Genomic DNA, 19,203 nt, shown 5'->3' with positions numbered 1-19,203 from the left:
CCATGGATAGAGCTTCCTAAAGCTTCTACCCCTTTCAGTTCTTGTGGTGAGTTTGTGATGTGAGCATATCCAAATTAAAGCTTTAATATAAAACCTGAGATGTCTTGAAAACGTCGCCGCTCAGCTCCACAGACCAACTCTGAGGGTGATGACTGAGGAGTTTAGCTTTGGTGAGAGGCTAGCGGTGTGACCAGGTATCTCTTTACTCCTTCAGCCGACGACAGACCCACTGCGACAACGTTCCACTTCTAATAAATGACATTTAAAAGTTTAATCAGCTCCAGAGGCGCCTGTTAGAGAACAACAGGGTCATTGTCTGGGTGGCTAATGGTGCTGGCACCACGGCAAAGTGTGTGTGGATGGAAACCAAGAAAGCTGGAGGCTATCAGGTGAGCCTGGAGTGGTTGATGGAGGCCAAGCTGCTGTTCATGCTAGTCGCTTGTGGATAAACACCAGAATATCAAATGTTTACCCGGAAATTTGTTACTCCCTTACTTTTGTGTTGTGTTAGCTTACGTTATGAAGCCCTAAAGATGATTTCACCTGGTTCAGACTTCATTTAAATATTGTTGCAAATCAAAAATATGTAGATTTGGGCGTTCCGTGGTGGCGTAGCGGTTAGCGCGACCCGTATTTGGAGGCCTTGAGTGCTCGACGCGGCCATCGCGGGTTCGACTCCCGGACCCGACGACATTTGCCGCCTGTCTTCCCCCCTCTCCTTCCCCGTTTCCTGTCAGTCTACTGTCATATAAGGGACACTAGAGCCCACAAAAAGACCCCCTGGAGGGGTAAAAAAAACAAAATATGTAGATTGTAAAAAGCCCTAGCTTCTGTTTAATACACCGGTATCAAACTCATTTTTATTCTGGGCCACATCACAGCCAAGAATGAATTAAAGAGCAGTTTGTGGCAGAATGTGTTGATAAAACTACCTATTAATAGTAATAAACAGCTGTTTCTGCATTTGGTGAGAAATTAAATAGCACTAAACATGTTTTTACCTAATTTGGCACAATACAAATAAAACTGCTGATTGATAAAATAACATTTAAAGAACACAACTGTTATTTTAAACATTATTTCTAAAGTCCAGAGGGCCACATTACATCTTCTGGCGGGCCAGGTTTGGCCCGCGGGCCTTCAGCTGGACTCACGATTTTAAGGATGTTACTAAAAGCTCTACTAAAAGTAGTTAATGGTTCAGAAAGCAGCTTACTCTGCCATGATGGACGTCAAAGCAACTGCTTTAAATCCTGATAAGATTGTCTAAAAATTATAATAGTGTATTAAGGACATTTTAGATAAAAAAATTAAAGGATGAGTACATTTCCACCAAAAAACTCAGATTAATCTCTGAGATTTTGTAGAAAAAAAACATAATTTTTTTAATTCAAGAAAAAAAAACAACTCTTGACACTGGAGGTTAATTTCAGAAGTTTTCTAGAATAAAATAGGAAATTTCTGAGTTTAAGTCAAAGGTTTGTGAGAAAAGAATTCTTGAATTTTTTTTGACAATTTTGTTTTCTAAAGTCGAACATTTTGGACTTTTGACATTTAGAAAATGTGAGAAAGTAAGTAAAAAAAAACTTGACGGTTGAAGATCAGAAATGTCCAAATTCTTACTATGAAATATTTTAGATAAACCTCAAACTTTGATTTTTTTCTAGCAATTTTTTGACTTTTGATTTTTTTTCTAGAAAAATTCAATTACAGTAATCACAAAAATGTTCAAATTTTCTACCTTTGAAACTCAGAAAATCCCAAGTTTTTACTATAAGATTTTAGAGATTAATATTAAAATTGAATTTTTTTTCTTGCAAATTTTAAACAAAAATGAGAAAAACAAAAAAACCCACCAGGTATTCCATTAGACTTACTTGATAGCAATTAAGAGTCACATTTTTGCCAGTCATTTTGTGATGATTTACTGCTTAGTTTGCTAGCGCTAAGGGTTAGCCTTGGCAGAGCTAGCACAGTGACACATTGCCTGTAATTTGGGCTGGAACATGTCAGATCTGGCAACCCTCAACATGTTTCCAGACACTGTGAAAACTATTATTAAGAGCCATCTCTGGATTACGGTTCCAGTTTGAATTAGGCTAAAATTCTGATGTTTAGACACCAGGAATATTAGTACCAAATGCTTTTATGAATGCATATGGGAACATACATATGAACATGTTTAGCAGGGAATTACAGTGCAGTAATGCTGCAATCATCACAACCTCTTTCACCTTGGGGATAAACTATGCATGTGGCTGCTCTCATTTCATTTCTAAATGGGATTACGGGACACATTTGATCCTCATAACCTCTCTCACACCATGGCAGCGTTTTGACAGCCACGGTTTTGTATTTCCTTCTTGGCGTCCAGCTTTAACCTGCCTGTGCCCTCTCTGCCCCTTCCTGTTTGTAAAGTTACACAAAAATCAACAGAAATATTTTGGTTCATCATACAGAAAAAAATTTGGGTGTTCTTTTTTCGTCATATTTTCACCATTTTATTCATACATTTCCAAATTAAATATTTAATTTTCAAGCTAAATATTAATTTGCACATTAAACATTTAGTTCCAAATAAAATATTTATTTTTTATAATAAGCATTTGATTTTCAAACTAAATATTTAGCATGGACATACATATTCAGTTTAACTAAATACATAAATAGCAATTTAAATATTTAGTTAGTAGGCTAGGACACCAACTAAATATTTAGTTAGCTAACCATTTATATAATTTGTAAGCTATTTTTATTTGTAAAATTAATTTTTTTTTTCCAATTAAATGTCTAGATTGGACCTAAATACTTTGTTTGCTAACTAAATATTTAAGTAGCAAGTTAAATATTTAGTTCACAGGCTACTGTGCTAAATATATGTTTAGTCTGCAAACTAAATATTTAGCTTGGACTTACATATTTATTTGCTAACTATATAGATAGATAGCAATTTAAGTATTTTGTTAAAAGGCTAGCATGCAAACTAAATATTTAGCTTACTAACTATTTAATTTGGAAGCTACTACTTTTGTAAACTAAATAAAATATTTCTGATTAAATATTTAGTTGCTATATATTTATCTAGCAAATTAAATCTTTGGTTCACAGGCTACTGTTCTAAATATGATTAGTTTGCAAACTAAATATTTATCTTCGTAAGTGTTCAATGTGTAAGCTAAATATTTAGTCTTACTAAATATTTAATTCCAAATAAAGTACTTATTTTTCAAACTACGTATTTAATTTCCAAGCTAAAAATGTATTTTTCAAACTAAATATTGAGCTTGGACCTAAATATATAGCTAACAAGTTAAATAGTTAATTAACAGGCTAACAAAACTAAATATTTAGCTTGTAAACCAGATATTAGGTTCCAAATTAAATATTAATTTTTAAACTAAACATTTAATTTCCAAACTAAATATTTAGCTTGGACCTAAATATTTAGGCTGCTGGCTAAATACTTTGTTAGCAGGTTGGGCTAGCATGTTAAATGAATATTTAACAGGTAAACTAAATATTTAGTTAGTTTTAAATTCCGTTACAAGGTTCTTCTGCCTTATTTTACTGTCCACTCTCCAACAGTCAGTACCAACAAATTAAGTATTTTAAAGTTTTTTCCTTCTGTTTGTATTTTATATCTAAATTACCTTAAATTTCAGTGCGTACAGAGTGATATCCATACTTCCAAATATATTAGAAAACACACAGGGAGCAAGTCTTGTGTCACTGGGGTTTCATAAATTCAGGATTTTAGCATTTATACACATACTGTTGTATAAGAAATAGGAAAAAAAGAAAATAAATGTATGAATGCTCTGACATCACAATGACGCAAACACAAAGAGTACAATCTGAAGCGTGTAAGCGTGCGTGTAAATAAATCTTCATCTGCAGGCTGTCAATCCCCAGTTAATCTGTCCTGACTGCATTTAAGCATGAGCACAACGTGTTGAATTGTCCCCTGTAATGCAGCACATTTTAATCCTTTATACGTACTAAAAAGCACATTTATAAACTGTCCTGTTGTATATCTACATGAGAAAATCTGCAATTTGACCAAATTATCGAAGGACATCGATTCTTTTGATTACCTGCACAGTATTTTATGGTGTAATTGTGTTAGGAATGCTGCAGTATGTAACTTTTATTTTTTTTAAAAACGTTTTTCTTGAAAACTGTTTTACATTTTTATTTCTGGGGTTTTTCACACTGTATGTGAGAAAAATTGTAGCTAATTTTAGCTTTTTTTCCACACGGCATGGTGTATGTTACTGTAAATCAAGATGATAGTCCTAATCGTTAGCATTTCAGCTAGCCTTACCTTTTTAGCTAATTATAGCTCATGAACTTTTGATACCTTACAGTTTATCTTTGTAAAAAGTGTTTTGCACCAATTTCTGATGCTCTTTGCTGGGATTTTTGGCTTGACGGAAAGCTTTCATTCCTCTTCTACAATTTTTCTATTTGCGTTTTCCAGGCTTTTGCTTTATTTTGCTGCTTTTGTTTAATTCGTACATTTCCTGCAGTTAACTTTAAATGCTTCTGCAATTTTTACTAAAAACATTCAGCTTACAGCATTCACACTGCATTTAGTAGGAAATGCAATTTTTTCTAGCTTTATTTGTAGTTTTGTTTGTTTATTTTGAATATTTAAAATGGAGTTCCAGCATGAAGTGTTCCTTAAAATTTACAGTTTATTGATCTTTAAGATTCGTTCTTGCATTATTATTATACAATTACTATTGTGTTACTTGAAAATGGTCACAAAACAAAAATTATTACGATAACTTCCAGCAAATTTTGTTATGACAGATCTTACTCTAGTTTTTCGAGGATGCAACTAGAGTTTATTTTTAAAGGGCAACGAAAGTCAACTCCAAATTCACATTTTCAGATTTGTAGCCTTGCAGATTAATTATTCTACTTCACAATTATGCACAACAATGAGAAATGTTTTAGAAATTAAAGATTTTGAGCTGAGTCATTTCTGATATTCAAATTTTTTTGGCGCAAACTAAGACGAGTGTCTCCAAATTTGTCAACAGGGGTTTGCAGGCCGGCCCCTTCTCTCCTCCACTGTGTGTATATTTGTGCACGTGTGAGCACAGTGTAATATTTCACTCTCTTCCCTCCGGGATTAGACCATTCATCTCTCGAAGCCCCGGCGTAGGTGTCTCACATAGTGCTAATGAGGAGAGGATGGAACAAGAGAGAGCCTGTGAGTCAGGAGGGAAGGAAGTAAAAATAGATTTTTCTCTCTCTCTCTCGTTGGACAGCAGAGACGGCAATCAATTACAAAAAAGAAAAAAGTATTGATGAATGGGAAAGTTTTATTCCTGAAGTGATGGGTGCAGTTAATCTTATTTTTGTCTTTGCATAAAATAAATTAATATACAACCAGACATTGATTACAGCAGACATCCAACAGACCCAAAGTCTGCAGCGCTGCATGACGGCGGCAGCGGCGTTATTGGCCTCCTCTGCCTGTATGCGTGTTGTTGAGCAGAGCGGATATCTCCCTGCTTTCCCCAGTTACTCAAACAAGAGGCTGGTTGCTAGGTAACCAAGCCACATCACATCACATCACATCAGCGAGCGATGCAGACCAACAGAGAGGTGGAGGCAGAAGATTGTGCTTGCAGGATTACATAAGTCAGCAGCCCGAGTCGCTTCGCTCACAGAAGTGGCGTCCGCTAGTCAGAGGAGACAAGGCGGGTGATCATTTTTTCCCTCACTTCAGATTAAACAAACTGAACTTTTTACCCATTTAGATGAGTCAGAACAACTGTTTTTAGGTCTCAGTTTGGAGCATCTTCTTTTATTTACATTTGCAATAAATGCACATAAAACAGCTGAAAAAGTGTCTTCTTCCATTAAACTGATCCGAAAAAGTGAGTTTTCGCATACAGGAATCAAAACAGTCATTAAATGTTCAGATAAGGACCAACAGGAACCCTGTTAAAAATAATGCTCATTATTTATGACCAGAAATATGATCTGTTTAGAGTTAACTACATAACAGATGCATGCAAAACATCAGAACATTCATTTCCTTGAGGTTGTTTATTTGCATAAATCTTCCATTTCGCATGTTTTACTAATAACCAATGATGTCCAATGTTCTTCATCAATGATAAGAAAAAAAGATAATTTATTATTAATAGTGCAAAGAATGCTCAGGTGATGATTTGGAAAAAAAGAAAATCAATCTATAGGAAAGTGACAAAGTTTTAAACACTTTTCCGACATAAATAAATTCATGTTAACATGTGGTTGTTGTTTTGGTCTGGTGTGAACGAAAAGCTTTGCAAATGCTTTACAAGTCAGCACTTTACATAAATTTGCTTAAATAGACCTGCAGTTCAACCAATAATATCCAATAGCAGAAGGTCAATCATTGTTGTGATCTGATCTGCAATGTTTTCTCAAAAATCTTGCTAAAATGTTGCTCTGTCAGGTTTTATGAGCTGGAGTATTATTTAATAAATAAGTCTGAAAATGATTACTTAAACTGTAGTGATGCTGCTGATTGTAAAAAATATAATTTAATTTCGATTCTTAAGCTAACAAATCATAAAAAGTCATATGAAGCTACACCTGGCTGAAAGTTAGCCTAGCTTAGCTCAGTTTAACAAGAAGCTAGACATCCATCCATTTTCTTCCGCTTTATCCGGGGTCGGGTCGCGGGGGTAGCAGCTTCAGAAGGGAGGCCCAGACTTCCCTCTCCCCAGCCACTTAATCTTTCTTTTTAAATGTCTTCTTATATCTGATTAAACTATCCAAGAAAAAAATAATTTGTAGATATTTTGAGTTTTGCAGGTTTTATGCGTCAAGCTAACTGAGCTAACTACATATAAATGATGGCTTGTATTCAGGATATGTGCAGCAAATAAATAGAGTTTTTCATATTTTGCTTTGCTGGAACAAACAAACTTCTCCAAAACAAATTTAAATTTGAATCAGGAGGTAATTGTGTATTCATTGCCACATAAGTTAAAGGGGCAGACTATGTGTTTTCCAGGAACCACTTTATAGCATAATCAAGTAACTATGTTACTTGCAGTTGTCAATGCTACATAGATCAAATATAACTTAAGATGCCTTGAAATTGGGCCTCTGTCTCATTAAGAAGCTCCTCCTCTTTCTAAAACTCCACCTACAGGAAGTCATCACAACATGGCTCCTCTACTGTATTAATCCTTTAACTTTTTTACCAGCAATGCTCTGAGAAGTAGCTCCTATAATGATGAGAAGAGCAGCTCCACCAGGTGTTTGCTAATTGCTGCTGGCTACTCTGAAGGAACTGAGTGGAAAAGTTGGAGTTAAGGCTGCTTGGAAAGTTCTGAGGAGGAGCTTGGTCATTAAGGCGGGGCTACGTCCAAACACGTTTTACACACTGCAAAAACACAAAATCTTAAACAAGTGATTTTGGCTAGTGTCTGCTGCATATATCTTAGTATACTTGAAGTGAGACAAAACTAACTTACAAGTATCTTTTTAGCAAGATATAAGAGCTCATTTTAAATAAATAATTTCTTAGTATTGGTGGAAAAGTTCTAGTTGCATTGGCAGATAAATTTACCTGTAAGACATTTTCTCCATGTAACAAGTGAAATAATCTGCCTGTGGAACTTGAACTTTTTAATAAAAATCAAGGAATTATTTACTTAAAATAAGCTCCTGTATCTTGCTGATAAGTTATATTTGCACTAGAAACTAGACAAAAATACTTGGTAAGATTTTATATCTTTGCAGTGCACAGCTGAATGGTTGTCATGGAGATTAAAGGATTTCTCAAACATGCAAAGAATCAAAGCAAGTATGTTTTTGAAGAAGGAATGACATGATAACATGATGTAAAGATAAAAACAATTGATTTTACATGATATTGCCCCTTTAAGAAAAGGTCAGATTTGTCGCCCGGGACGTCAGAGCTCTCTGGGGATGATGGTGAAGGGCCGGATGGGACTGGACGCCTCCAGCTCCAGCGCCGTCAGGAAGCAGTCCGGAGCCTGGCTGGAGCCCCGAGCCTGCAGCGCTTCGCCCAGGCCGCTCCACGCCTCGTGGGACGTGCTGTGGACCTGAACGGCGTCACGCAACACCTTCTCTCCCAGGTGGACACGACCCGTTTTTACCAGCAGGCGACCCTGAGGGAGACACAGGAAATATGACATGTTCGCTACAAAGCAACTCCTAAAAAATATATATTGGGTAATTTATTTAGAAATGAGAATAACTGAATTCCATGAACAAAAATGTCTGATGGAGTATTAAGGACATGCTAAGAAAATGAGAAAAATTAAATTACGAAAGTAAATTTATAATATTTAAAGAATAGTCGTACGACAATAAAATTTAAACAATACAAGAATGAAGTCAAAATATTTAAAAAATAAGAGACTATTTATTTTAAATATTTCAAAAATAGTCGTACAAGAATACAGCTGAAATAGTACTGAATGATATTTTAAAAATAAAGTAAATATCCCGAGAATAAGGTTTAAATAAGAGAATAAATTCATAATATACAAAAAAACAATATTATGAGAATATATGGCTGGAGCAATATATTCACATTTCAAAAATAAAGTCGTACAAGACTAAAGTTGGAATATTACGAGAATAAAGTCAAAATAGTGCAAGAATAAAGTCATGATATTTAAAGTAAAGTAAATATTATTACTCACCAGAAATGCCTTTTTTAAACTATGGTATATTTTCTTTGCTTCAGTTTTAAATCTTTTGTAACCAGAATTGTTAAAATTTCAATAAACACAAAGGCTGCTGTAGGTTGTCCTATTTTTTCCACATGACTATATTTATCTATTAAATAAATATTAAAATACAAAAGTGGTGCCTAATGTTGAGTTTAATCCTCAAAACTCAGTGAGCATCACTTTACCACCTAGCCTTTAATACTCTAATATATTTCTATCCCAAATATCTGTCATTAAAACATTTTATTGCATAAAAACCTCAAGTCAGCAGATGGTGGCTTTTAAAATATATATAAATATATATATAAAAAAATCATAAATCTTGGATTATGATGTTGCTCTTTTGTGGAGTTGAGTTGTTTAGGATAAAAAATGAAAACAAAAGCTAAATGAGAGTCACATTCAGCTGGGATTGACCAACTAAACGGAGAAAATCCACAAATGATGAGATTAAGAGGAAACCTCGGCAGAGACGATGCACATTGTTAAACACAAACACAGCAGTGCTGCAAAGTAGGTTCTGATTTAATACAAAATCATCTTTACCATTTAACATTCAGCTACTAACTGCCATTTCTTTTCTAACATCTGTATTCCTGTTACAAACATTCAGTTAAAACCTAACCAGGGTGTTAAAATATAAACTCCAAAAGCCAACCCGACCACTTTTCTATGGAGTCCCTAAGAGCCAGTGACGTTTTCTTTACACATCTGTTCATTTGCTTGTTAAAAGTAGTTACTTTAAGATATGCAGAACACTAACTGAATATAAAACACATTAATTTGTAAATAGTTGGGTACAGCAAAGAATATATTTGAAATGAAAATGTCTAATTTTTGCAGCCACCCTCCTAAAGGTCAGGAGTGTTTTTGAGCATCTCAGAGACAAAATGTTCAACGCTCTCTCACATTAAAGCTATAGATGCTGTGTTGCATGCACATAGAGGATGACAACAGGCAGCTGTTCCTCCACAATATCACACACACACACGCACACACACACACACACACACACACACACACACACACACACACACACACACACACACACACACACACACACACACACACACGCACACACACACACACACACACACACTGAGCTGGCCTCAGGTCAGACAGACAAGTCTCGTTATGCAGTCTCTGCTCACAAGTTCCAGATTAATTGGGCTGAACTTCACATAGCTGTCTGCAGGCTCTGATGCAACTTTCAATAACAAAACACAGACTCAGTCATGTTTTTGTGACTTGTGGGGACCCAACTTTCATGTATTTTCTACAGCCTAACCCTTTTCTTACCCCTAACCATCACATACCTAACCCCTGACTCTAACCAAAAGTCAATTCACACCTTAGACCTAAACCTAATCCAAAAACAGCAGTTCCCCTCATGGGGACCACGAAATGTCCCCACAAAAAGCAGAGGTCCCCATAATCCCACATTGTAGACAGGAATAGGTCCCCACGAAGATATAAAAACCTACCACAAACATACACACACTATCTTCCTCTTTCCTCTGTGATGAAAACACAGGAACAACAAAACTCCTGAGCAAAAAGGATGTACGCTGACGTTTACCAGTTCCTGTCTGAGCCTGCAGGCCTTTGAGTTCATTCATCATTATTGTTCTCTTCTCCACATTTAGCATCAATCTGTCAGTTTACAGAATAATTAGCATTTACGGCATTAGTTTGCCTACTCCAGATATTTTTAAACAACAATTTCTTCCTCTTTTTTTGTCAGCATCTAAACTCTGAGTGACCCCAGTCAAAGGTGCTGTAATTGCTATACTGCTCCAGTAGGTGGCGATACTTCGAACACAGACTGCATGAGCATTCAAAAGCATAAGATCAATTTTCATTGTTGGTTTTAGCTAATGATCAGACTCGATTAAAACTTTTTATTCAAGTTAATTGTATAAATTGAATTAATACAGGTGAGCTCAACAACATTTATTGTTTTTAATCTGCTATTTAGGATATTAAACCATCAGATTAGAGCAGAACACTCATTCAACTTTCAAGTGTTTCACCTCTGACCATTCATGCAACATCTTTGAAAAAATCCTTTTTTAGAAATGTGGACTGTGGACATTAGCATCCACAGTCACTAATGTTAGCGACTGTGGACGCTAAGAGTCCACAGTCATGTAAACAGCTGTTACATGTTTAGCATTAAGATGCTATTTTAGGCTTAAATAGCTCCCATAAGAGGCTAACTCATTTTAGCACAACTTAAACAATAGTCTTTTCCAGCTTCCCACAAGATAGTATTTTTGAAACAAAAGTTAACTTCCAGTGAGCCATTAGAGGTAAGTTTGTCATCCATCACTGTGGTTTATGCATGTTGCTTGTGTGTCAGATTTATGGGTGTACCAGAAACAAAATACAAAATACAAATGTACACTTGAAATAAGACAATACTAAGATATTTGAACTAGAAACTACACAAAAAATATTTGGTAATATTTTGTGTTTTTGCAGGGAGAATAAATCTCTTTTACAGGTTAGGAATCAACGCCAGCAGTTTAAGATCATTTTAAAGTCAGCATTACTTAAAAAAAAGAAAAGAGAACAGCTTCTTCAGTTTCTTTTCTTGCTCAGTCCCACCATCTGCCTCGTGTTTTACCTCAACTGACCCTCGTCGGTGTGGGTCTGCAGTTTTTATCTCATGTTGTGGGCAGTGGTGCATTCAAGCCAAAATTAGATAAACTCCAGAGGAACTTCAAACAGTCCAAAACATCTAATTAAGGGTGTTTAGCGAGAGAAGGATCAAAGAAGTTCCCCTCCCAAAAAAATAAGAAACCTTCAAACGTCCCAGCAGAAACCTGATTATAGCATCCAGATTAGGGAAGTATGGCATCAGCTGATGCTGTTTATGTGATTCAGTGCAACAACTAAAACACCAAGTTAGGGGTTTATTCACAGCAACCAGATTAATTTAATCACTTTTACTCAGATAAATTAACTGTCAAATAAGTAAGGATGCATTAAAGCCTTAAATTATCCTTCTACACATTGCAGATTTATGGATTATAAAAAAAGATGTTATTTATGGATTACAACAAATCAACTTAAAAAGCAGCAGCATAACTAAAAATTTAGGAACTGATTTTCTGTCTAGTGAATAATTTGTTTATTTGATAAATGTTTTGAATTAAAAAGCACACTACTGTCCCACTTTTAGTTTCTTGGCAGATTTAATCAGCTTTTATTTAAGATGTCCTGATATTTCAAAGACTTCACATAGGCCCACAGCATCATACTTCCACTATTTTTCTTTTGTTTTCAGTTTTATTGACTTATCAAAATTAGGATCTTTTTCCACCAATGCACTACATTGGTTTTCATAGTTCAATAAAATTAAAGGAGAAATTAAAGGGAACCTTTTATGCAAAATTCACATCTTGCACATTTTTTTACTTCCATTTGGGTCTCTACCATTTTTTTTTTGGAAATAAGTTAATGTTTGTTGCTGTCTGGAAAATGAGCCGTTTCAAAAACTTCCCATTTATTAAATCACAAATCAGCAGGCGCTACCCCTCACCTAGCAACACTGGCTCGTTACCTAGCAACCATAGGGAAGCCCAGCCCGTCACCTACCAACCCAAGCTGAGCTCCAGTATGCTTGTTCAGCTGGTTTTACCATTGTATGTTTTGTTGTTGACTTACCATCCAGAAACCACTTGGTGCATTATTTTTAGTTGCACAGGAGCCTCCACTTCTGCTTTTCAAAGATTTGTTTGCAGCCATTTTCACATGTCAGTGTACGTTGAGTTGAGGGGCGTGGCCAGCAGCAGATTATTTGGATTTAAAGAGACAAGAGGCCCTAAAACAGCTCATAGTCTGGACTGAAGAGACTAAAATCTCATTATCTAAGATTGATTAATGCAACAAAAAAAGGCCCATAAACCTATGGCTACCTGTTTAATGTCATCTCTAAGAATCAACCTGGCTCAGGAAGACTCTCACCCACAGAGATGGGAAAGAAGAGAGAGAATGTAGGGGGGTTAAAAGGATGAATGCAAGAAAGGAAAACAGAAAGAGCTAAAAGAAGCAGGAGATGAAAATTTACAAAAAATTAAGAAATAATTTAACGCAGAGGAGCCAAACATAGCAACAGAGGCACCAGTCGACTCCCAGTTGTTTCCCAGTTTGTCCCCCCTTCCAGTTTTCCGTCCTCCTCTGCCTTCTTCCCTCCCTCCATCTATTCATGGTTATCAGAGGTTTTGCTCAGTAGAATATATTTCCCTGGTTGCTAGGCAATCCCATAAAGCGGTGAGAACGACCAAAGTGTTATAAATAATGTATTTGCATTATCTAATCAGCTGACAACCGCCCCCACCCACACAGCCAGAGAGAGAGAGACGGAGAGCGATGGGTGAGCATTTGATAATTGGAACGCGATTAATTCAATGAGCACAAGTCCTCGTCCTGAGAGCGTTCGTGCATATGCGAGGCCGCGTGCGAATATGCGTCTGCCGGAGAGGAGTAGAAGAGGAAGCGTGCGCGGCCGAGAGTCCGACTGACTCACAGTCGGCTCCACTACAGACGGGAAAGGGACGAAACGTGGAAGACGCAGGGAACGGGTTGGATTCATGCCCCACTGGGAGCAGGGCCGGGGTTCAGGATCGGATCCAGTCCAACGTGTTCGGTACCAGAGACCACAGGCGCAGATTGCAGTTAATTACTGAAATCAATTTTAAACGTTAGTATTTATTCTCCTTTTATAATATGTAACACATTTACGAGAGGGGAATTAGAAAAAAAAAAAGATTTATTTTTGTCAGATTTCCAACTTTTGGTCTCAGAAGATAGAATTTTGAGGAAAAGATAGAATTCAAAGAAAAAAGCTGGAATTCTCAGAAAAAAGTAAAAATTCAAAGAAAAAAAATTTCAGTTTTCCAAGAAAAAAATGTCGGAATTATGAAAAAAAAACCCATAACAGTTAAGTTTCCAAGAAAATAGTAAGAATTCTGAGAAAAAGATAAGAATTAAAAGAAAAAGTTGGTATTGTCAGAAATGAGTAACAATTTTAGGAAAAAAGTTTGAATTGTGAGATTAAAAGCAAATTTCCAATAAAAAAGTAAACACATTTTTTCATGTAACTCTTCGTACAAATTGCTAAAAGTATCACTCATCACAGGTGATCTGATGAAATCAGTTCCTAGTCTGGCAGATTGCGTCTGCATCAAAGAACAGTTGGATGTTTGTCGTATTTTAATAAAGTGGAAGTTATTATAGCAGCAACTCAGTCATGAATGAAAGTAAAATCACAGAGTTGCACTGCAAAAACACAAAATCTGATCTGTTTTGTAGTTCAAATATCTTAGTACACTTTAAATAAGACAATTTCCACAGGCAGATTTTTCACTTATAATAAGACATGTTACCCATGTAGTCAGTGTTGTACCACAACCAAAAAACAAACGTGTTTTGGTTGTATTTACCCAGAATGCCCTGCGCTATAGTGCACTTCCTGCTATGGACCGCTGGGCGTTCACATATGCATTCAAAACCGTTGCAGAGTTCACTTTAACTGAACTGAGACCGAGGTTTTTAGGCTGACCAGAGTTTGAATTTTTAGGCAAACAAAGTAGAATTTGATTAAAGCTGGTGTGAATGAAACCTTAAACTTTTAAACTGACCAATATGAGTTAAAAACGGTCAAGAGACCCAATACCATGGTAAGAAAAGTACCAGTGTAACTGTAAAGGTTTGTTCAAGTGACAATAGGTGAAAGAAAAAAAAGAAACCTTTTAAAGGGCCAGTATAAAACGCCAAAGGCAGTTATTTTCCTGTTTCACAGATACAACAAATTTCACAATTAAAATCAGAACGACTAAATGAAAATAAGAGAACCTTACTGTCATTTCCCTGAGGGAGTGCATCTTTTATTTGTTGCCAAGTCAATAAAAAAGCTTGAAAGCAGTCAGTCCCAGTACAGTATGTACTTTTGCAGAATAATAGCTCAAGAGTAAAAATACCAACCAAGAATATCATCAGAATTCCCCTTAAGGCGGAGCAGAATAAATGGGCCACTGGCACACAATGTGTCCACAGCAGAACCAGAATAAAAATAAGTGGCTCTGCCGTCGAGGAGCAGAGACTGGAGGTTGTACTCTAAGGGCAGGCTTCAAATAAAATGATCCACACTGTGTTTTCATTGCAAAAACACCAAATCTTATCAAGTAATTTTACTCTATTTCTAGCAAATATATAAGTACACTTTAATTAAGACAAAACTAACTTAAAAGTATCTTTTAAGCAACATATAGGAGCTTCTTTTAAGTAAATAATTCCTTAATATTGTTGAAAAAAAATATCTATTGTCAGATAAATGTACTTATAACAAGACATTTTCCCATTTTATAACTGAAATAATCTGCCAATGAAACTAGAACTTTTTTATCAATATTAAGGAATTATTTACTTAAAACAAGCTTCTATATCTTGCTGATAAGTTAGTTTCGTCTTAATTTAAATTGACTTAATTTAAGATATTTGCACTCAAAACTAGACAAAAATACTTGGTAAGATTTTGTGCTTTTGCAGTGTTCCTTTCCCTCAATTTTTTGTCAAGTTTCTAGGTCAGATATCTTAGTAAACTTAAAATAAGATAAACTAACCTAAAGGTAACTTAAAGGCTTGTTTCTTCTAAATGTTGATTAAAAAAAGTTCTGGCTGTGTTGGCAGATAAATTAACTTATAACATGGGAAAATGTCTTATTATAAGTTAAATATTCTGCCAATGAAACTAGAACTTTTTCATCAACATTGAGGAATTAATACTTGGTAAGATCTCATGTTTTTGCAGTGTTCCTCTCTCTAATGTTGCTCTTTCCCTCAACTTTTGGTGTTTTCATTCTGAATTTTTGCAAATATTCAATTGCACACATTTAGTTTTCTCAAAAAAAAAGAAGAAAAAAAAAGGCACAAGAAGTCCACATTTTCATCAAATCCGTGGAGGAATGCTGGCACGCACAAACAAACACAACACACACACACACGCACACACACATGCAGCAACGTCACGCTGAGAGCACATCTGTCCTGTAAGAGACGCAGAGCGGGACTCGGCCAGCTGGCTTTGCTTCAACTTTTCACCCGCTGGGATTGGTTCTCCCACAGGCCAAATAAGGAAGAGACGCGAACCTTCGTCCACCTCTGGGACTGCACACACACACACACACACACACACACACACACACACGCACACACACACACACACACACACACACACACGCACACACACACACACACACACACACACACACACACACACACACACACACACCCACGCCTGTGCACCCCTACACACACACAAATCCATCCAAAAGAGCACAGTAGGAGCAAAACCCATTAGCCTTATGTGGTCACAAGATGGCAAGAGCTGGAGTCAAAATATCAAGCAGCAGCACATCTACTGTAACCATGGAAACCAAAGCGGAAACAGTGGATGTCTGTGACAGGCGTTTTCTTTGTTGTTAGGGATATCCCTGTCTAAGACCTCTTCACCATGACAACAGAGAAAGTTCAGAGGTCACTGTAGCTGTGGATAATCCAGTGGATCGTCTGGAAGACAGACTGAGTGGGAGGAATTGGAGAACGAGAGAAAATAGGAGCTGGGATGAAATAAAGGAGGGAAACGGACTGACTTCAAGCATCATCTTTCATTGGTGGGTTACATTTAGCGGAGTTTAGTTCATGTTTTATCATTATAAAAGTGGTGATAAGAATTATTTATTACTTCTTTTTTGGTAACTTTCGGTACGGCTCCACAAACACAAATTCTGCTCTTGAAAAAAGTTTGCTGCAAAAACACAACATTTTACCAACTAATATTAGTTCAGTTTCTAGTGCAAACATCTTAGTACACTTGAAATAAGGCAAAACTAACTTACAAGTAACTTTTTAGGAAAATATAGTCCTTTTAAGTAAATAATTTCTTAATATGGATGAAAAAGTTTCATTGGCAGATACATTTATTTGTAACAAAATATTTTCTTCATGTTCTAAGTGAATGATACCAGAACTGTATCATCAATATCAAGGAATTATTCATTTAAAATAAGCTCCTATATCTTGTTGATAAGTTACTTTTGTCTTAATTTAAGTGTAGTAAGATATTTACACTAAGCTGCAGAAAAATACCTGGTAAGATTGTGAGTTTTTGTAGTGTTGAAATGTGTTTCTTTAAGACAAAAGTGACACATAGAAGTGTGATTTGTATCACTTAACTGCACCAAGTAATAATATTTTCAAGATTATTAATTATTAAGTCAGCATATTTTTACTATACTTTTACTTGAGTTAAATTTCTGCATTTTCTACCCACTGAATGAAAAACAAACATGTTTTAACCAAAAACCCACCAGACACAAACCTGCAGTTTCTGTTAAAGTTTTATAAGTTTTTAAATTGATTTGGAAAATTTTTCTTTTGCCTGATATTTTTTGTTACTTGTATGAATTATTGTCATTTTGGTCCTTAAATTACTAACATTTCCACTTAACTTTATATTTTGGCCCATCTGATTATGTAATTTCTAAATATGAAATCATTGATAATTTGATAACTCAATTGAGTAATTTCTTGAATAGCTACTTTTTATTTTTACTCAAGTAAAAATATGTTGAAGTTGTGCTACTGAGTATAATTTCTACCCACCTCTGCTTACACTGTTAGCACAACATGTCAGAGTTAATTTAATAGGCTTGAATAAAACACTCAATCTATTAGTGTATTTATGCATTGCTTCAGTAACTCTTCATGTTCACTCAATGCTGTGTTTATGCACAAGACACAGAACAGAGCAGCGTTATGTAAGTTTTAATTCAGTTTCAAAGCCTCTGAAATCCTCTCCAGTCACTCACCATTTGCACCAGTATGCGCTCTCCAGTGGGATGGATGGCCAGGGCCTCGTCGTACAGCGCCTTGGCTTCGTCCAGTTGGCCCCTGAGCTCGGCCAGGCGGCCCCGCTGCAGGAGAACCGAGTGGGAGTTGGGGGACAGAGAGCTGGCCTCCGCGACGCAGAACTGGGCCTCCTTGAGACGGCCGTCCGCCATGAACAGCTCCCCTACAGGAAGAGAGAGAGGAGGGACGGGAGTCAGAACAAAACGGAGAGAGGATAGAGAGATGAGGAGGAGGAGGAGGAGGAGGAGGATTAAGAGAGATTCCATTCTTTCTAAGACAAACTTTAAATAGTCAAACAAAAGTTCAGTTTAAATTCATGACATAATGACAGATGCTAAAAAATACTGGAAAGAAGAAATAGGATGAATGGATAGATGGATGGATGGATGGATGGATGGATGGATGGATGGACGGACGGACGGATGGATGGATGGATGGACGGATGGACAGATGGATGTATGGATGGACGGATGGATGGACAGATGGATGGACGGATGGATGGATGGATGGATGGATGGATGGATGGATGGATGGATGGATGGATGGATCTGGCGGTTCCTGCTGTTAGTTGATGACGGAAGGAAAGAACAGAAGAAGAAAATCCAGGAGAAGATTTGTTTTTGTCTCTTTAGAGTCGATGAAACAGATCAGAGAACAAAACCTGCAGCTCCCAGAAACTCGACCCAAACTGCCTGGTTCAGGACGGAACCGGAGGCCGAGTGCAGCGCAGCGAAGCCACTGCCTAAATATGGCCATCACATATGAAAGCTGAGGGCCTCAAACAAACCCCAGACACACAACACTCAGGAAACCAACCACATGCTCTTCCCTCGCCAATGAGGGCCCGACGAGGCGGTCCGACGAGGCGGCCCCCCAGACGACCGGCCCCCCAGACAACCGGCCCCCCAGATGACCGGCCGGGCCATGGGCTGCCAGGCGGTGGAGACTGGACATCGGCCCACACCCAGAGGAACCCTGACTTGGAAGCTGAGTGGAGTAAACACTGACAGCGCCGTCTGCCGTGTGTGTGTGTGTGTGTGTGTTGAGGGGGGGGGGGGGGGTAGAGGATGCTCTGTTTGTTTACCTGTGCCTCACAGATGCACAGATGGGAAACACTTAATGCATGCTACCACTGTGGGACGTCTGCTCCTGGCCTCGGGGTTCCGGTGCATAACGTCGGGATGATTTGGATCCGGTTACGTAAGGTATTTTCCCGCTCCTCACCTGAGCTCTTCAAATTAAAAAAAGCTACCAGATCAGTGTTTGCATAAGCATTTTTCTTCCTAGTGTGTCTCGTATGGAGACCATTTTGATCTGATTTTAAAATCATCGGACGACGTGATGAAAAGAATCTTCGGTGTAACCAGAGTTGGGTAGTAACTACATTACTTAAGTAACTTTTTTGGAAAAAAAAGTATTTTAGAAGTATTTGTACGTTTGATTTTTGAGTAATCTTATTATGAAGTATTTCTACTATTACTTGAGTAATATTATAAAGTATTTCTACTTTTGAGTAAAATTTCTGGATTTTCTACCCACTGAATGAAAAACAAACATGTTTTAACTA

The 19,203-nt window shown here is 36.9% G+C and overlaps 1 protein-coding gene across 1 annotated transcript in view; it reads right to left on the bottom strand.

Moving 5' to 3' along the window:
- Positions 1-7,843: 7,843 nt before the first annotated feature.
- The window catches only part of ttc7a (tetratricopeptide repeat domain 7A), a 48,692-nt gene continuing 37,332 nt past the window's right edge, over positions 7,844-19,203 (bottom strand). Inside the window, exons 20-21 of the mRNA XM_005795245.3 lie at positions 17,597-17,799; positions 7,844-8,150 (exon numbers count right to left, since the gene is read on the bottom strand). Coding sequence (XP_005795302.2) covers positions 7,932-8,150; positions 17,597-17,799 — 422 coding nt within the window. The 3' untranslated portion in view covers positions 7,844-7,931. The remainder of the gene's footprint in view (positions 8,151-17,596; positions 17,800-19,203) is intronic.

Source organism: Xiphophorus maculatus, chromosome 22, assembly GCF_002775205.1.
Source record: "Xiphophorus maculatus strain JP 163 A chromosome 22, X_maculatus-5.0-male, whole genome shotgun sequence".
Taxonomy (NCBI): domain Eukaryota; kingdom Metazoa; phylum Chordata; class Actinopteri; order Cyprinodontiformes; family Poeciliidae; genus Xiphophorus; species Xiphophorus maculatus.
Note: the sequence above shows the minus strand (reverse complement) of the source record. Positions and strands in the feature narration are given on the sequence as shown.